Here is an 18,360-nt window from a genome sequence, read left to right as displayed (position 1 = left end):
ATTTTATTTATTATTTTTATTTTACGTGTATGAGTGTATTGCCTGCATGTATGTGAGTGCGCCTGTGTCGTGCAATGCCACAGAGGTCAGAAGAGAGCTTCGGACTCCCCTGGAACTGGAGCTAAGGACATGGATATTTTTTATAGTTAGAGAAAATGGTACAGATGGCTCTACAGGCTCAAGATCACAGTTTGGAGGCCAGGTATAATAGTGTAGCCATAATCCCAATACTTAGTAGGCTGAGGTAGGAGAACCTCAAAGTTCAAAGCCAGTCTGGGTTCCAAGACCCTGTCTCAAAAGAAAAAAACAAAAGTGCAAATCTGCATACCTGCATTTATTCGGTTGTCCAGTGTCCCAGAAAAGCAGACTGGATCTTCTTCTTTACTTTCCAAAGCCCATTCAGAGCTGATCTAGAGATTAAATAATAATAATAATAATTATATATATATATATATATAATTCCCTGAAGGAAGAAAATAAAATCACAGGCTTCATAGATCCTAAAAATCAACTGTATTGATAGTGTCAAGAAGTGGGGAAAAGAGAAAAACTGACACAGATACTAAGAGGGCAGAGATATCCTATGGGGTAAACACCAAAGATGTTTTTATTGTTCCAAGAAAAGAAGCCAGAACTTTTGCTTCCTGGTATAGAGTGCCATGTCCAGAGCAAGAGCAGCTATCAACACCTTTATCCTGATGCTGTGATGTAGTCAGATGCCCAAAGATGTTCACTCCTAGAATCAAACTATTTTTCCCAACAAAGAGCTACCAAACTTAGTGATTCAAAAATCGGCTTCCAAGTTGGCACAGATATTGTCTCTGCTACCCAGCACATTTGATAAAAATCTGACTGTAGGAAAAGCACAGTCCTGGGCAGTTCTGGCAGCAGCAGAGATGGAATGGGAGGCAAGGGATGGGGCTGGGCAGGCAGCGGTTCCAGGCATCTTACACTGTAGTGGGAGACTGCAGGAAGAAAATGCAAAGGCAGCAGAGGAGTACCACATGACTGCTGATGCCCCCTCACTCTGGTGAAAGATGCAGGTAAGAGCTAGTAGGAGTCCTTTCTGCAATGGCTGAGACTTTACAAAAATAGTGACAGCAGGCCAGGCAGGAGATACAAGTATGTACTCAGATGTGACAACTTTCACTTGACAACTATAACAGCACGAGTGTCTTAAAAAATATTCATAAGACAAATAATTTTACCTTCAGCTTTAAGAAAAAACAGTAATCCATGACGGCTACTTGACTAGACACTCTGCCCCATACCACAACAGCCATTAGAAACGAACTAAATGCTAATGCCCTGCTTTGCTCAGAAGCAAAGCTTCAGATGCCACATTTACTCTGTACAGCTCTCTATAAAGAAGCTGAGCTTGAGGAGAAAAGAAGCTGAGCTTGAGGAGAAAAAGAGCTGTACAGTCCGTGTCCACATGGGGCTTACAGTCTTCAAGAACAGCAGAACCAGAACACACAGGCAGCACAGAATGTGGAATGGGATCTAGCCTGTGGCTCAGAGAGGCAGTAGCACAAAGCTGAAATGTGATGGATGTGCAAGGGAGGTAGGGCACAGAGCCAACAGGAATAAAGCAGTCTAGGCTCCTTTCACAGGGGCTACTACATAAACCTTCCTAATTCTTAGGGCTTTTAAATACACACCACCAGACCATGTGTTATTTAATCTTAAAAGTCAGGAGTTTCCCTGGTATTGTGGGGCACACCTTTAATCCCAGCACTGGGAAGGCAGAGGCAGACAGATCTCTGTGAGTTCTAGGCCAGCCTGGTCTACATAGTGAGTTCCAGGTCAGCTGGGGCCATGGGGAGACCCTGTCTCAAGAAGACAAAAAAAAAAAAAACAAAAAAAAAACAGGAGTTTCTCTGGGTCTCATCAAGTTTTAAGGGTCAAGCTAAAATTATTTTAATTAGCATGCTTAATTAATACAATGAACTCTACTCTCAGGGACTTGATGTTCTAATAATAAAAAATTTAAAACAATTCACACAGCACTTAAAAGACATGCTAAGAACTGTTCTAAGTTAGATTAGGACTGTGGCTCTAAGGGTAAAAATGGATGGCTACCCTCATTCAGGATGACAAATGGTTTTGGTGCTTCATTTGCATAATGGCTTCATGCAACTAATATTTCTGTCAGAAAAAACCAGACACTATGATTGACCTGGTCACTTCAGCGGGAGGAGAAAAGGAGCAAGATCAGTTCACTGGTTCCAAGAAACCAACTCGAGCTACTTAATGTTAAGACAAAGAAAGTCCAGTGCCAGAAACAGACCTACAGGAATCACAGGAAATCCTTGAAAGAACACGATTCACTAGGGATCCCACTCTCAGCCCAACGGATACCACGTAGCTTAGAAAACACAAAAATAAAGGCAAACAATCCAAACTGCTGGCTAAAAGCTACAAACTCTCCCACCTTACTAAACTGTCAAGGATTTGAAAGAAATATATCCTTCATTCAGTGACAGAGTACTTTGTGGCCTTAAGGTTTTACCCTCAGCACATCAGGTAGACAATACATAGTTACCTAGTGCAATTCTATGCAGTGGAAAACCACTGCAGCACAGGCTACCTGGGTATTCACGGACTTGTTAAACAGCCGGCAAGTATGGACAAGTCATTTTCATCTCTGAGCCTCAGTTTCCCCACCCACTAACCTGAAAGGAATAGCCTATCAAAGTGTTAGAGTAAGGATCAAGAAGATCTTTCAGGGACTGGAGAGATGGCTCAGTGGTTAAGAGCACTGGCTGTTCTTACAGAGGACCTGGGTTCAATTCCCAGCACGCACATGTTGGCTAACAACCATCTGTAACTCCAGCTCCAGGGGATCTGATGCCCTCTTCTGATCTCCGTTGACATTTCACAACGTGGGTGCACTTACACACATGCAGGCAATACGCTCATACACATAAAATAACAGTAATAAGTAAAAAAAAAATTAAATTATAGAAATAGACCTTTAAAAGAGTCATCCTCCAGCACTTATAAACAATACCCTTTTCAAGAGGATGTAAATAAGCATGACCAGAAAGAAATTAGATGTTTGAAGCAGCATAACAGACTTCATAACAGAGGCCTGGGCTGTACCCAGGAACAAACAAGCCTGATCACATGTCAAAGTCTGGTCTATTGAGTCTCAGATAACACGACAGAGTAGTGAAGCACAAGGGCTGAAGTCCTACTGACCCAGACTTAAATCTGGCTTGCCAAGCAACTAATGAGCTAAGGCTGCACATCTAAAGTACTACGAGAGCACAGCACGCAGGGATCACTCAGCTCTTCACCACACTTTCTGCTCCTCTGATTACAGTTGATGGAATACAGACTGTTCTAGTCCAAGGAGAAAGCGCTCCAACATGGAATTAGGGTCTTTACAGTGTATGAATGGAGCAGGCCAACACTTTGTGCCATAAAAAGCCTGAGAGGTATGAGGTTGATCAGTGTTAGTGCCAGGAGTGCAAATGGCTTCTGATTTCAGGGACCTTGCTCTTTCTACAGGGTGGGAAATGTGCTGTAAAAATCACCACCACCACCATCTTCTCCCACTTTTTAGAAGTCTTCAGTGTAATATCTACCTAGGATACTGATTTCATTCCAGTGCCTTCCCCTGGGTGTAGGGGTGCAGGCCTATAATCCAGCACTCAGGAGGCTAACATGGGAGGATCACAAGTTCCAGACCAGCCTGTATATAGTGAGTTTGAGGTCAGCATAGGTTACACAGCAAAGACCCTGTCTCAAAATAAACAGCAACAGTAAGAAATCATAGTGCTCAGCCCTGACTACTCCAGCCCATAGCTAGGGCACCACTTGTCACCCTGCAGGGAGGGGAGAGCTCTAGTTACTCAACACAGGTCTACCTTGCCTGGGCATGGAACCCTCTTAAGGACACACACACACACACACGTACATACATGTGCACCACAGAAAAAGTTGCCTCTGTCTCTCCAAAGACCCCGGCCCTTTGCTAAGACTTGGGTAACTATTCAGATGAGAGCACCATAAGATTCTGTAAAGCTGCTGAATTCCAGCCCAAAGAATGACATAATATAAATATGAAGCCTAGCATTTTTTCCTGTCAGCGAGTCAGAATTACAGCTTTTCTATATGCCACTCCTGTCACACAGAATCACTCACTTCTAACTATAGCAACGATTCCAGGAATACCCCAGAATCGTAAATGCTGCTCCATTTACAATAAACTTCTAGGGATGATCAAACAATCAATGCCAAGTCGATGGGTCCAGCTCTCTGCATTGTTCCCAAGGAACCTGCTTCAGCAAAGACCAGTTCCCTGATCAGAGTAAATAGTACTTTGTTTAATTAAAGTCAGTAAGTGTCTTCCTAAAAGCCACACTATAGCAAAACACTGTGCTGCTTAACTCTGCTTCTTCACCGCTCCTTCTTTTAAACTAATTATCACTAATGTAGCTATAATGTTATTAAAGAGACCATAATCAGATTTAGTGATGCCATCTCATGGCCTTCCTAAGGGGTCAAAAATATGGTGGCAGAAGTGGACACTTGGGAAGAGGGGCTTGGCTTTGCCTTAGAAGAGAAGACAGGAGGATCACCTTTTTATAGAGCAATTCCAAGCTAGCCTGGACTACATAATGCCCTGTCTCCAAAATGGGGGTGACAGGGTAGGAGGGGCAGGAACTTTGTCTTCAAAGTCTGTGCTTCTTAAACATTCATCTAAAGTGAAGTACCCAATACCATCACAATAAAATCTTGCACTTAAAAAAAGCAAAACAAAAACATATCTGTCCCTAAAAAGAGCTTTCACACCTGTAACCACATTGTAACCTTCCACAGATGAGAAGACTTAGCTTAATACATTCCCACCATCAACTGGCCAGAGAGTGGTACACTCATTCTCAAGGACTTTGCCAGCCTCAGCCTAACTGCCCTGTCTGTCTACCATGCTGTACTGGGTGTGGTGCAGGCTACAACGAATCCACAGGCAGAACAGGGACCCGGCCTTTGGCATGTACACTACAACCTTGCAGTGTAGTTCTAGCTGGTAAAACACACACACACACACACACACACACACACACACACACACACATGCACGCACAAGCACTAGCACCTCCAGGCTGAGGATGTGCTGGGGTGCCAAGAATTGGCAGCGGGGACTGCACAGTCAAGAAGGCATAGCTTGAGGCTCAGGGCTGAGAAGCCTTCTGAGGGAAGAGCTCCACTTGGCTTGGAGAAATTGAGACTGAAAAAGAGGAGCTGTTCTCAGAAAGGGTCAGAAGGAAAATTCCTCAGGATGGTGTTGCAGGCAGGTGCACAGATCAAGAAGGACATGGGGGAACATGCAGGAAAAGATAGTAAAAGGCAGGAAAGAACAACCAGTTTGGAAAAGAGGAGGAGGGTGTGAAAGAGTCACACCAGTCTCTTTCTGCAGGCAGCAGGCAGGAAGACAAATGGCCAGGACTTGCCTGGTCTTGAGCAAACTTCTTAAGCTCTTTGGGCTCTAGTCCTGCATAATGAAAAAGTACTAGATGATCTCTAGGGCGCTTTACAGATAGAAGCAGTTATTAACCTCCAGTCCCCCTAACCTGAGTTAAGAGCTCTTTCTGTGTGACTTCATGCAAGTTCCTTAACTGCTTTGAATTTCTGTTTCCAATATAAAGTAGCAATTAGTCATGTGTGGTGGTGTATGCCTTTAATCCCAGCACTCAGGAGGCAGAGGCAGGCATATCTCTGTGAGATCCAGATCTCCATAGCGAGTTCCAGGTCAGGCAGGGCTACAGGGAGACCCTGTCAAATAAATTAATTAATCTAAATTAAATAGTAATTATAAAACTGTCTACTTCACAGGCTTGTTGTGATAATTTGAGATTTCCCTAATCTTTTATGCTGAAACTAAAAGCTTACACTAGTAGATCAGTTTTCAGTGAATCCATTTAAGGCTTTAAAAACTTAAAAATATAAAGGCTAGCCAGGCGTGGTGGTACATGCCTTTAATCCTGGCACTCGGGAGGCCAGTAAAGTGCATACACACACATGCACACATATTCCATATATATGCATACACACACACACATATATATATATATACATATATATATTTATATATATATATATATATATATATATATATATAGAGAGAGAGAGAGAGAGAGAGAGAGAGAGAGACTGGGGAGATGACTGAGATGACAAAGTACTTGCTGCATAAGGACCTCAGTTTGGAGTCCCAGCACCTGTGTAAAAGTTGAGCGTGGCAGTGCATCTGTAACACCAGTACAGTGAGGGTGGAAACAGGAAACACTGAAGTTTGATGGCTGGCCAGCCTAGGTGAATTGATGAGTTCGAGGTAAAGGTAAAGATTGAGGGGCTGGAGAGATGGCTCAGGAGTTAAGAGCACTGGCTGCTCTTCCAGAAGACCCAGGTTAAATTCCTAGCAAATACATGGCAATTAACAACCACCATGTGTAACTCCAGTTCCAGGGGTCTGACACCCTCTTCTGATCTCCACTGGCATTATACAACATGGGTGCACTTGCACACATGCAGGCAATATACTCATATACATAAAATATAAATAATAAAATATTCTTTAAAAAAGGTGAAGATTGAGGAAAACACCTAAAGCTGACCTCTGGCCTCCATATACACATGTGAACACATACAAACAAGTACATACATCACACACAAAGAAAGAAGCTAATGTCTAAAATGTTGAGCCACGTGCTAACACAATCTTTTATTAATGTGTATTTCCATAGTGTTGTGAAACCTTACTTGCTGATATGCAACTTGGCAAAACTTGTAAGAAACCATGACTTCAAAGAATATACAAAAGAACAACCCTGAGCGCAGGCCCCTCTGCTAACGTGCTAAGTTATTCATGTATATACATATTCACCCACTTCACACACTTCCTCTTTTGTATTTACAAATCTCTTTTAGGACAAAAACCCATCCACTTGGATCCTGAACTTCTTTAACCACTGTGTAACGAGTGGGAGTGAGTTTAAGGGGAAGATGAAGGCCACCATGGCTGGCACTAACAGCATGAGTAACCAGCCATCACCAGGCAGGCACTCTGCTTCCTGCACAGCTCCCTGAAAGCTCAGTCCTGGGAAGGAGGGAGCCAGAGCCCCTCAGCTCCAGCAGTGTGGGCAGTCTAGTCAATCAAAACCCAAAAGCAACATCCACTGAGGCTACATACCAAAGTAACATGGTTGTTGCCTCAAAACATATTTGGATGAGAAAGGTAAAAATAAGAGGAATCATCAAGAAAAAACATTTTCCTCATACAATTTTCAACATTTCTCAGTTAAGAAATAACCTCTTTTTATAGTTAGCTTTGAAGAAACAGCCCCACCAACAAAAACTCCATTTTTCTTTTCCTTCAGTACTAAAGATCGAACACAGGGCCTCATCCAGGTTATGCAAACACTCCACCACTGAACCACACACCCAGCCCACAGCTCCATCCTTAAATTGCAGGCAGAGCACTTAGTAGACAGCACTGGGAGATGCAGAATACATGTGGCCTTCAGGAAATTCAAGCAGCAGGCAGAGCAGCAGTGAGCTCCTCCAGACCCAGGAGCATCTTCCACAATCCTCCACGCCCATTTCCCAAAGCACAACCTGGCACCCAGGACCCCACGCACAGCCATGCTTTCAATCTTTTTGAACTATGACTTACAGTAAGGAAGATATTTTATAATACATATGTACTTCATGAAAAGATACTTTTGCCATGAGGTCTCCTCCTGGGCAGTTACCTCCTGGGTCCACACAATAGTTCCATAGACAGCTAGAAACTATACCCTACGAGCAAGGAAGACCATTTTATTTTTTTATTTATTTTGCATAAAACTACATCTTCTTTATTTTGCATACTTTTAACTTCAGAACAAATGAAAATATGGAATGCTTCACGAGTTTGTGTGTCATCCTTGCACAGGGGCCATGCTAATCTTTCTATATCGTTCCAATTTTTTAGTGTATGTGCTGGCAAAGTGAGCACTGGAAGACCATTTTAAATTCTGCCAGTTACTCCTACTCTCACCCATACTTTATTCCCACAGACCCTAGGTTCTACTTTTGGTTCTACTTTTATTTATAGCCACACTTCCCAATGAGTCTTCATAGAACCTAAAGAATTCAAAAGGAATTCAAAATCCAAACTGTTTACTTTGTATCTGGTCAAAAATTTCACTGTATCTCCATTGTAGAGAAAGAGGAAAAAAAGGGTATTCAGAGGTAGTTAACCTTTCTCCAGACAAATACTCACTTTCCACTCTACATGTAAGAAGGCAAAACCTCACCCCTGAGGTGAGGTCCTAGGCAGGTCAACAGCATGCCTACTACCTCCATAACTCTCATCAAAAAGCCTTGTCTAACAGACACTACTTGAATTTACTACAGCAAACTATTCTGTGGCAGTACCTCACCACTCCATTTAATTTTTCTGCCTTTAGGTGGGGCGGGCAGGGCAGGAATATATACAGATGCCAGTCATGAGCTTCTCCTGTTTCTACTTTCAAGGGACTAAACGTATAGAAAGAGCAGAAAGAAGGATATTTTGCTAAGAATACTCAGTAATTAGTGGAGGCAAACATTATAGTACAGTGTAAATAACTAAACTAGGAGAAATAACTCACTGTAGACTTCCTTAACCAAGTAAAATAAACAAACACAACATTATTACATGGGGCCTGAATGCAGTATAGTATGAAGAACAGAATACAGTAAGATAGTCACTAAAGTACCACCTCAGAATGAGGTAAAGGGCCTGACAAACAGAACCAGCCTGACCATGGAAAAAGTGTGCTGCCAGAAGGCACAGATGGTGCTGGTGTGGTTAGTCTAACCCAGAAGACTTGGAGGAGAACCAGCACAGTGCAGTTGAACAGGTCAAGAAGAACTTTGACAGCAAGGTTCAAGTAGCTTTCAACTTTCTGCAACTGAACTTTTCTCCTACATGTGAGGAAAAGACTAAGTATTTTACACAGCTTTTTAAATCCTGGAGAAGATACAGAGATGACAGATGATATTATGTAGGTAGACAGACAGGACAGGTAGGCAGGCAGGCAGGCAGGCAGGCAGATGACAGATGGCAGACAGATGTGTCTAGCAGAACACCTGGCACACAGCAAGCATGTATATTCTGACCACTACAAAGAAGATAGAATGTGAGTGGGGCCACTAGGAATGGGAGAGTATAAACACCATGAGAACAGGAGATGACTGCGGGAAAATATTCCAAACAACAGAAATAGGAAACGAGAGCAAAGAAAGGAAAAGGGAGGCATAAAACCCTTGACTAGAGACTGACCAGAGGGGTACAGAGAACAGAGAGAGCTAAGGGAAAAAGCTCCAGGGGACCACAGGTGCCCAGTAAGGAGCCTGGGCCTTGCCCCTACAGATACGAAACTCCCAACTCACATGAATTTCTCAAGCATGAGAAAGTCCTGTGTGCACACATGTGCTGGGTGAAGGCAGAGACTCAGACAGGTAATGGGGAAGATGTATGCACAGGATGCTTAAAGTGAACTACGTGAAAATGGCATGCTTCTTTTCCAGTATGTCACCAAAAGATACGTGGATGACTCTATGCCCTGAGAACCCACTTGAACCTGGCTCCAGCCTTAAAGTGAACACCCCAGACAACAAAATAGCCTCAAATATTTGAATATTCATTTAGGCATATATCCAAACTGCACATTTCTATGAACTATACCTCCACTTCATCTTACTATGCGTGCATATACAATCTCTCTCTCTCTCTCTCTCTCTCTCTCTCACACACACACACACACACACACACACACACACACATACACACACACACAAAGATACTTCTTGAAAAAAATAAAGTGGGAAGCTAGAGGTACTCTGTGAATCACAGCATGAATGAGTCAGAAAGAACTTTCCCACAGAACTTATCCTGGCTGAAGATACTGGCTGGGACCTGGACTAACAGACAGCACCAAAGAATGAGCATTCCAGAGCTGATGATTCATCCTCTTCTGCTGCTATAGCCCAGACATTGGGCTCCCAAGGTTTCCCTTAGAAGTCACATAGAATTATTTTTGCAATACCTTATCCTAGTGCAGAGTCAAAAGTCACAAACAGAAGGCCATCTGTTACTCAGCAGAGTTGCTTACACAGACCTGATCCTTCTTGCCCAGTATTCAGTGTTCTGGGTAACAGACAGACATGAGGCACCCACCTGTGTTCCTAGGGATCTAAGTATGGCTGGGTGCACAAATATCAACTTCAGTGGACTTTTATCTACCTTTGATAATGAGAGGCTCTTATCAGACCTTCTCAGGCTTCAGCCTCCCAATTCTGAACAATTTTCATTTGGTAGAACAGGAGACAGTGGGGATAGTAAGCAGGGCTTATACAGTCACTTTGCTCTACTGTCATACAGTCCCCAGAGCTTCAAATAGGTTTCATCAGCTCACCAGGCTCTCTGATGAGTGCCCAGCCAGGTGTGAACATTTTTGATCCTTGCTGAAGTTGTGTCCCACACGCTCCAGCTGGGTATATAGCTAATGAGTATGTGGCACAAACCCAGATCCTTCCATGAAATCTCAGAACTTCCACAACGCTACCAAAATAATTATTAATAAAGGTACCTTTGCCTCTGAGCCTTTCTCCAAATAAACACCAAAGAGCAGAGTCATCGTAACTGTTCATGTCCATTGACTAACACTTGCTAAGCAAGCACTCTACCACTGAGCTCCGTCTACATTCCCAACCCCCCTCGTTTAAAAAAACAAAAAACTTTTTTTTAACATTTTGAGACAGGACTTCAGTAAGTTGCCAAGGCTAACCTTAAATTTGTGATTCTGCTACCTCAGTTTTCCGAGTAGTCGGGATTATAGGCCTACACCATTAGTCCCAGCTTACAAAGGACTTTTAACATGTGACTTCAATCCTCACAGCAGCTCACATATCCTTCTCCTTATTTTACTTATAAATAAAATACTTCTGGTTTGTGAAAGGTCATTTATTACCTAGGACTCAAGTCCAGGTTGTTAGGAAGCAAAGGAACTGGGACAACTAAAGAAAAACAGACAAGTGGGTCTGGTATAAAGTGTCGTTTCACTAAGTTGAACAGTAGGCCACCCCGCCCCCAGCACTCAGGGTCTTGTGCTTACTAGGCAAACACTCTACCATTGAGCTAAATCCCCAAACCACCACCATTTTTATTTATGCAATATAAAGCTGAGGTTGTAGTTACTTGACGTATAAATTAATCCCCAGAGTCACTATTAAGTTTCTGGTATAACCTTCCTAAGAGCAACTTAGCCCATGTGGCTATTTCCTGGGTACACACCATACTAACGCCAGTGTCTGGAACCCAGGTGATCTTCAGTCTACATGTGTGGAAGGGACAAGAGCCTAAGATCTCCTCTTCCAAGATGCCTCCCCCAAATACCCAACTTCCTCAGAAGAACTGCCTGGTCCCCACATACCAGGTATCAGCTTGTACTTAGGAAGCTGCTGTATACAATTAAGTGTGTGGTTACATGCCTAGCTAGATTGTGAGGAACTACTTAATTCCTAATCTTATATCCTCTGCATCACAGTGCTTGTGAAAGGGCCCACAAGCTTTCTCCCTTCCCTACCTAGCCAGGCCCTAAGACGTCCCCCTCAAACATACCAAGATCAGCTTAGCCTGGAATGATGACAGTTCAGCAAGGGAGTGAAGAAAACCAAGCTCATGGTAAACCTGGACTAGATGGTGGCTTCTGGTACAGAACTGGGGATAAACTGTGAGCCCAAACCTATAGACACAGTTTAAAAAGTACTGTCTTAGAATACTTTACATTGCCCTATGACACATTTCAATCTTTTGCTTACTTGGCTGTGCTATCAGTTGTCATCAGCCCAAAGAGAAACTCCATGCCTCATCTGTCATTCTCCATTCAACCTTATCACAGGTGCTGGGGGCCATTAACCCATCTGCCCATTCTGAACTTTTCACATGAATGGAATCAAACAATATGAGTCTTCTGTGTCTGATGTCTTGCTTTGAAACACCATCCATATAGTAGTGAGGATTAGGACTTCACTCTGCTTTATGGCTTAAATGTTCATTATAAGAAAGCATTTAAAAATCATTTTCTAGAAATAAAATAACATGTGAAAATATTCTTTGGTCTTTAAAAACAGCACAGAAGACCAAAGCAATATTGCCAGAGGCACACCCTTCATCAGTTTTCTCACTTGGCCAAGATAACAACTTTGTAAGTTCTCAATTCCTCAGATGAGGAACTGAAGCTCAGGGGTGTCACAAAGCAGCTGGTCGAATGTCCCGCAGTCAAGTTGCCATGGCTCCCTTTGGTACTGGCACTGTTACAATTAATTGATCCATCAGTTTGTCATAAGTAAAAGGCAGAGAGCAGTCTTCTGATTAACCTACAGATAAAAGCCAGATGACCAGGTTTTCCAGTCAGAAACTGGCTCTCCTGATAAACTACTTAAAAACTCTGTTGTAACGTGCTCTATGCAAAGGTCTGGGTGTAACGTGAACACTATTGAATATATAATGCAAATTCACAGGTTCTGCCTTTCTTAGCTTCCTTCTTCATTCCATTTCCTTCCCCCTTTTTTTCTTCTTCCCTTTCCCTTTCCATTTTTCCACCTTCCCTCCCTCCATAGTTTAGTTTTGGGTTTTTGGCTTCTTGGAGGCAGGTCCTGCTATGTAGTCCAGGCTGGTCTCAAACTCATGATTCTCCTTCAGTCTCCTGGGCTGGGACTACAGGCATGAATCACTATACCCAGATTTCTTCTTTTCTTTTGTTTTGCTATGTTATAACATGTTAAGACGGGAGAGAACCAAGAACATTTAAATGATGATAGGAAGAAGAGTCATGGTAGAAGTGATGGTCTGAGGGGGAAGGATGCTCTGCTTACAGCCTTCAGTTACAAAGTTACAGTGAATAGATACCAAACCCCAGTTAGGTAGGGATGACAGAGACTGTTGCTGTTCAAACTAAGATCCGTCTCCTTCAACAGTGATTTTTAGCCATGCACAAGGACAGTCACAGAAATGACTGCAGCAAGGTGAGGACATGAGAGTAAGCTCTGGCCAACAAGACATAATCAGAACTGCTGAGTGGCAACTTCTCTCCTGAAAGCTAGCTTCTGGCCTTTGTCCTTTTCTTCATCCAGTCCCAAATCCACGGCCTGAAATATGGATGCTGTCAACTTGGATGATGAAGACAAAGAGCATATCCAAACGATGAACCAAAGGATGAACCAAAGGTGAACTGAAGTCTTTGTAGAACAGGTTACCACATCAGTAGGAGCCACATTCTGCCAGCTTTTTTGTGTATATCAAAAAGAACAAAAGATGCATACTTTCAACCATGTAGACTGTACATTTAGGTGTGTAATTCATTGGCATTAAGCATATTCACAATGCTGCGTAGCCATGACCACCATCCCTTTTGCAGAATCAATTCATCATTAACCAATCACCCTTCATCCCTCCCTGTCCACATCCTATGGATACCTCAAATCTTGCTGGCTCTGATTTGGCTACTCTAGATAATTTAAGTAGAACTAGACTATATTGGGCTTATTTCACTCGGCTGATGTTATTTTGTAGCATGTATCTAAATTTCACTAATTTTGTATGGGTTAATAATATACCACTATATGTACATCATACACTGTTTATCCATTCAATTCCCTAGTTATCTGGTGGGAGACACTCAGATTGTTTCCACCCCTGCACTATCATAAACAATATTGCTAGGAACACTAATGTTAAATTCTCTGCTTTCAATTCTCCATATAATTTTTGAAAGGAATTGCTGTGTCATATAGTAATTCTATATTCAATTTTGGGGGGAATGGCCAACCTGTTTTCTGCAGTAACTGTATCAATGTACAGCCCCACTAGCAAAGGAAAAGGGTTCCAATTTCCTCGTCTCCTCATCAATACTTGGTACTTTCCACTCTGCTGTTTGGGGTGGGTTTGTTTTTTCAAAGCACAGTCATCTTAATAGTATTCTTTACATGGCAAGGAAAGAAAGTATTCTTTACATGTCAAGGACTTATTCTGCTTAAGTCCCCATCATTGTGAAGCATTCATCACTTTTAGCCAAGTTAGTTCTTTTTTTAATTAATTTTTATTTTTATGTGTATGAGTGTATTGCCTGCAAGTGTACCCATGTTGTGCAATACCAACAGGGATCAGAAAAGGGCGTTGGATCCCCTAGAACTGGAGTTACACATGGCCATTAGCCGTCATGTGGGTGCTGAGAATCAAATCTAGGTCCTCTGCAAGAGCAGTCAATGCTCTTAACCATTCAGCCATCTCTCCAGCCCTCTAGCCAAGTTAGTTCTAACAGACACACAAGGACTTGTCTCTAAGTAGTGGTTAAAAGATACCTTATCTGGGGCTAGAGGGATGGCTTAGTGGTTAAGAGCACTTGCTGTATAATCATGGGGACCAGAGTTCTGATCCCAGCACCCATATAACAAGTCAGACATCCTGCACATGCCTATAATTCCAGCTCTAAGTGGAGGGGAAAAAGGAAGATCTCTAGGGCTGCTGGCTTCCAGCCTAGTCCAGAAAACAAGTCTAGGTTCAGGAAGAGATGCTGCCTCAAAGAAATAGAGAGTGATACGAGGACACCCAACGCCCTCCATGCATGTTCACAGATGTGTGTATCTGTCCAGACAGACACGAGAAAGAGAGATACACACACATACAAAATTTGTTCTTTTTTTGTTTTTTTAATAATTTTTAAAAATTATTTATTTAATAACCATATAATTAGAAGCATTTCATTACACTGCCATTGACATAGAGGTTTACATTTGAATTGATACAGTTATACAATATTGTACTCCGTATAACCCTATAAGACATAAAATTAAATGAGGTTTTAAACTTTAAAAAAGATCTCCATTTCATTAATAAAATAGTTTCATACAGAAAAATTCTTTTTTAATACAACTGACACTAAGATGCACATGTGTTCCAAATCTCTATATATCTAATTATTACTAGTGACAGTTGGTTACTTTCTGAGCTCCTTGGCATCTGAGCATGGATATAAGGTCATCACGTAGATTTCAATGGTAATGTTTTTCACATCTACTAATTATTAAGGAGCAAATTTTTATGCTTTGAAGAATTATTTTTCTTCTTTTTTATTTATTTATATACCCACTTCCCAGGTAGCACCCTCCCACAGCCTCCCTCCCCCGACTAGAACCCTTATACTCTGATATCCCTGCTACTGTCTCCTGTGTTGTCGGCACCCCCATCCATTCCCCACTACTTTCCCTTCTGGTGAATCTGGTCAGCCTGTCTAGAGGTCTTTGTTTTAGGAGGGTCAGCTGTTCTTCATCTAGCGGTAATCAGTTGATTACATTCCTTTGGATAAGATTGGGGTCTACTGTTCACTTTCCTAGTTCTATGCTGGGTTACTATCTGGGAATCCCTTTGGCCACCCTGGCCATCAACTCAAAAGAAGGTATAGCTTGTCTGGCATTGTTTCTTATTATGTAGCCTTTAGCTATACATATAGACTCTTATGAAGTTATGTTGGCCCATTTAATATTTGGTTATACTTTCCTTTTGGGTGTTTAAGGCCATACAGTTGGTCCAGATAAAACCAATTTATTTTTACTCTTAAGGTCATTTGAGGATCTGTTCCTCAGGGGTCACATGGGCTTGGGAGGAGCCCCTGGATCCTTTCTTTTGCCACTTCCATCTATGTGAACATAAGTCAAAGGTCCTGCTCAACCATGGTTCACTTCACTTGGAAGCATGGAGGAAATGATTCCTCTGTGTTGACCCTCATTTTTATAGATTGGACACTGGTTCAAGTCCATCTGGTAGGGTTTCCTTGGCCTCCTTGATCAAGAGGACAGGTGACCCACCACCATTAACCGACATTTTGAGAGATGCTCATAGTTCCCTGGAACTAGTCGACCTAGGAGGGCAAGGAGCAAAAACTGTCCTTTATGTCCCTCTGAACAAATTGTTATAGAGCAAAAATTATGTGTGTTAAACACCCAAGAAGGTTAGTTCCACCAGTCTGGTATTTTTAATTATTGTGTGTCAGGTGGATAAATCTTGGGCAAAGATTAATTGCTCTCAGATAAACCTTGCCTAGACATATATTTCTTGATCTGGCATGCATAATTTGTCAGTAGATTGTAGGAGTAATATGGTTCTCTCTGGTTTTCAAAACTAGCTAGGCATTGTTTCTCTCTCACATTGTCTCACCCCTCCATCATGGTTTTCCCACTAAAGGTGCCCCCATTTCCCCCCTTATTCCCTTACTAATACCCTTCTCCTGTGGTCCTACCTCTCTTGGGCTCCTTCTTTCTCTTTATCCCCTAGGTTCCTTGTATACCCTTCCCTCCCCTCTCCCTTAAACTAACCCAATTTTTATCCATATCTCCCTTATTAATGCCTGTTAACTACTGTTCTTCTCTTTCAGGTTCTATCTTTTCCTTTACCCCCCTGTTTCCTTTCCATTATCCTGGTTCCTGTACTTATGTCTGGTTGCATACTTATTTAGCAGAGTCTGGATCTAGGATCCAAATATGAGTGAGAACATATGAAGATTTTTTTTTTCTGAGTATGTGTTACTTCACTTAGTATAAACATTTCTAATGCCATTCATTTACCTTCAAATTTCAGGATTTCATCTTTCTTTATTCCTGAGTAAAACTCCATTGTATAAATGAACCACGTTTTCATTATCCACTCATCAATTGAGGGACACTTACGTTGCTTCCATCACTGTTAGTTTTGCCCCAATCAGCTCACAAGTACTTCTCTTTCAGTATCCTAACTGATCCTCTGAAACTGTGGCTTAAATTTGCATTTCCCTAATGATTATGAAGAGGAGAAATATGTGCATTTAATATTGCTTAGCATATGATTTGTATGCTCAAGTTCTCTTGCCTGATTTTATATTACTGTCCGTGTTTTAGGGCTTAGTGACTGTCACATACTGCTTTATTTAGCAAATGCTTAGCCATAAGCTGACAGAAGAAGCAGAATTAACAGTGGAGAGCTCAGGAAATCTGAAATACCACAGTTATCTGATAAGACCCCTATTTGCAATTGCTGAGCTTACTGAATTTCACTGTAGGAGTGTTTAACTAGCTATTAGTGTGTCTTTGTAGTCAACTTTTTTTTTTTTTTTTTTTTGCTTGCCTCCTAAATACTTTTATTTGCTTATTCTTGGCATAATTTACATATACACTGTGGCCTTTCATTTACAGAGGGTGTGATTTCGTTTCATCTCCACAATAACTTGGAAAAGGAGATATTATTCCCTTTATTTAACAGTTGAGAAAACTGAAGATTAAGGAGAGTTTCCTTCTAGAGAGTATAAAATTAATGAAATTTGGCTATATAATTGAAGTTTTGCCATTTTATCTCAAGGTCACAAATCCAGATATACATTCCAAAAGTGTATTTTTAACCAAAAAGTAACAGATATACGGGCTGGGGAGATAGCTCAGTGGGTAAAGAACAAAGACATGAGCTCAGATCCTCAGAACCCATGTAAAAAGCGAGATGCGGTGATACGTGTCTGTAATTGGAACACTGGGAGGTAAAGAAAGGATGAATCCTGGACCTTTCTGTCCAACTAGACCAGCTGAACTGAAAGACTCCAGGTTCAGTGAGTGACCCTGTCTCAAAAATTAATTAATTAATTAATTAATAATAAATGAATGAATGAATGGGTAGAGAGTGATAGTGGAGGTAGAAAGCATCTAATGTCAGTCTCTGGCCTCTACACACATGCTGGGCATGTGCACGGCCCCTGCCTGCAAGATGCACACACAAGATTACACCACAAATTACCCCCACCCCCACACACACATAAAGCAATGGATAGACATTAAAAAGTGATTTGGGAAATATAGCATGCTTCAAAATCCCTGTGATCTTACTACTCAAAAATAACCAGAGTATCTCCTTCCAATTTTTTCCCGTGTATTCATACAGGTATATATTTGGGGATAATATTTTAATACGTTTTATTTAGAGTTTTCTGTTTCGTGCCTCATTATTACCTGGAGGAAAGCAAGGTGCCGTTCCAACCTTATAGCATATAGATTTTTTTTTTCATTGATATCCAATGCCTTTATCTTCAATAATGATAACTTTTTTTTTAATTAAAAGAAGCATTTCATTACAACAGCATTAACCTATTCAATAACATTTTTCTGAGCTAGGGTACATCTCTTTCAAAATTGGCTGTACATTTCTAGGTTTACAAATGAATTATTACGCTTATATAATCTTTTACTCATAATAAACTCTATAAGACATAAAATTAAATAAGGTTCCAACGTTTAAAAAAGATCTCCACT

The 18,360-nt window shown here is 41.5% G+C and overlaps 1 protein-coding gene and 1 non-coding gene across 3 annotated transcripts in view; both read right to left on the bottom strand.

The window, feature by feature from the left end:
- Jak1 (Janus kinase 1) overlaps positions 1-18,360 on the bottom strand; it is a 152,227-nt gene that overhangs the window by 51,786 nt on the left and 82,081 nt on the right. For both annotated transcript variants that reach the window (XM_008831066.3, XM_008831064.3), the window contains exon 2: positions 329-410. Coding sequence is in view for 1 of the 2 variants with exons in the window: in XM_008831064.3 (XP_008829286.1) it covers positions 329-334 (6 nt within the window). In the remaining variant the exon portion in view is untranslated. The remainder of the gene's footprint in view (positions 1-328; positions 411-18,360) is intronic.
- On the bottom strand, positions 7,898-8,005 carry LOC115070016. Its single transcript, XR_003849230.1, has one exon. It is a non-coding gene; the product is annotated as a U6 spliceosomal RNA (small nuclear RNA).

The sequence above is a fragment of the Nannospalax galili genome, unplaced genomic scaffold (genome assembly GCF_000622305.1).
Source record: "Nannospalax galili isolate Female #2095 unplaced genomic scaffold, S.galili_v1.0 scaffold553, whole genome shotgun sequence".
In the NCBI taxonomy this organism is placed as follows: domain Eukaryota; kingdom Metazoa; phylum Chordata; class Mammalia; order Rodentia; family Spalacidae; genus Nannospalax; species Nannospalax galili.
This window is presented reverse-complemented; position numbering and strand designations above follow the sequence as displayed.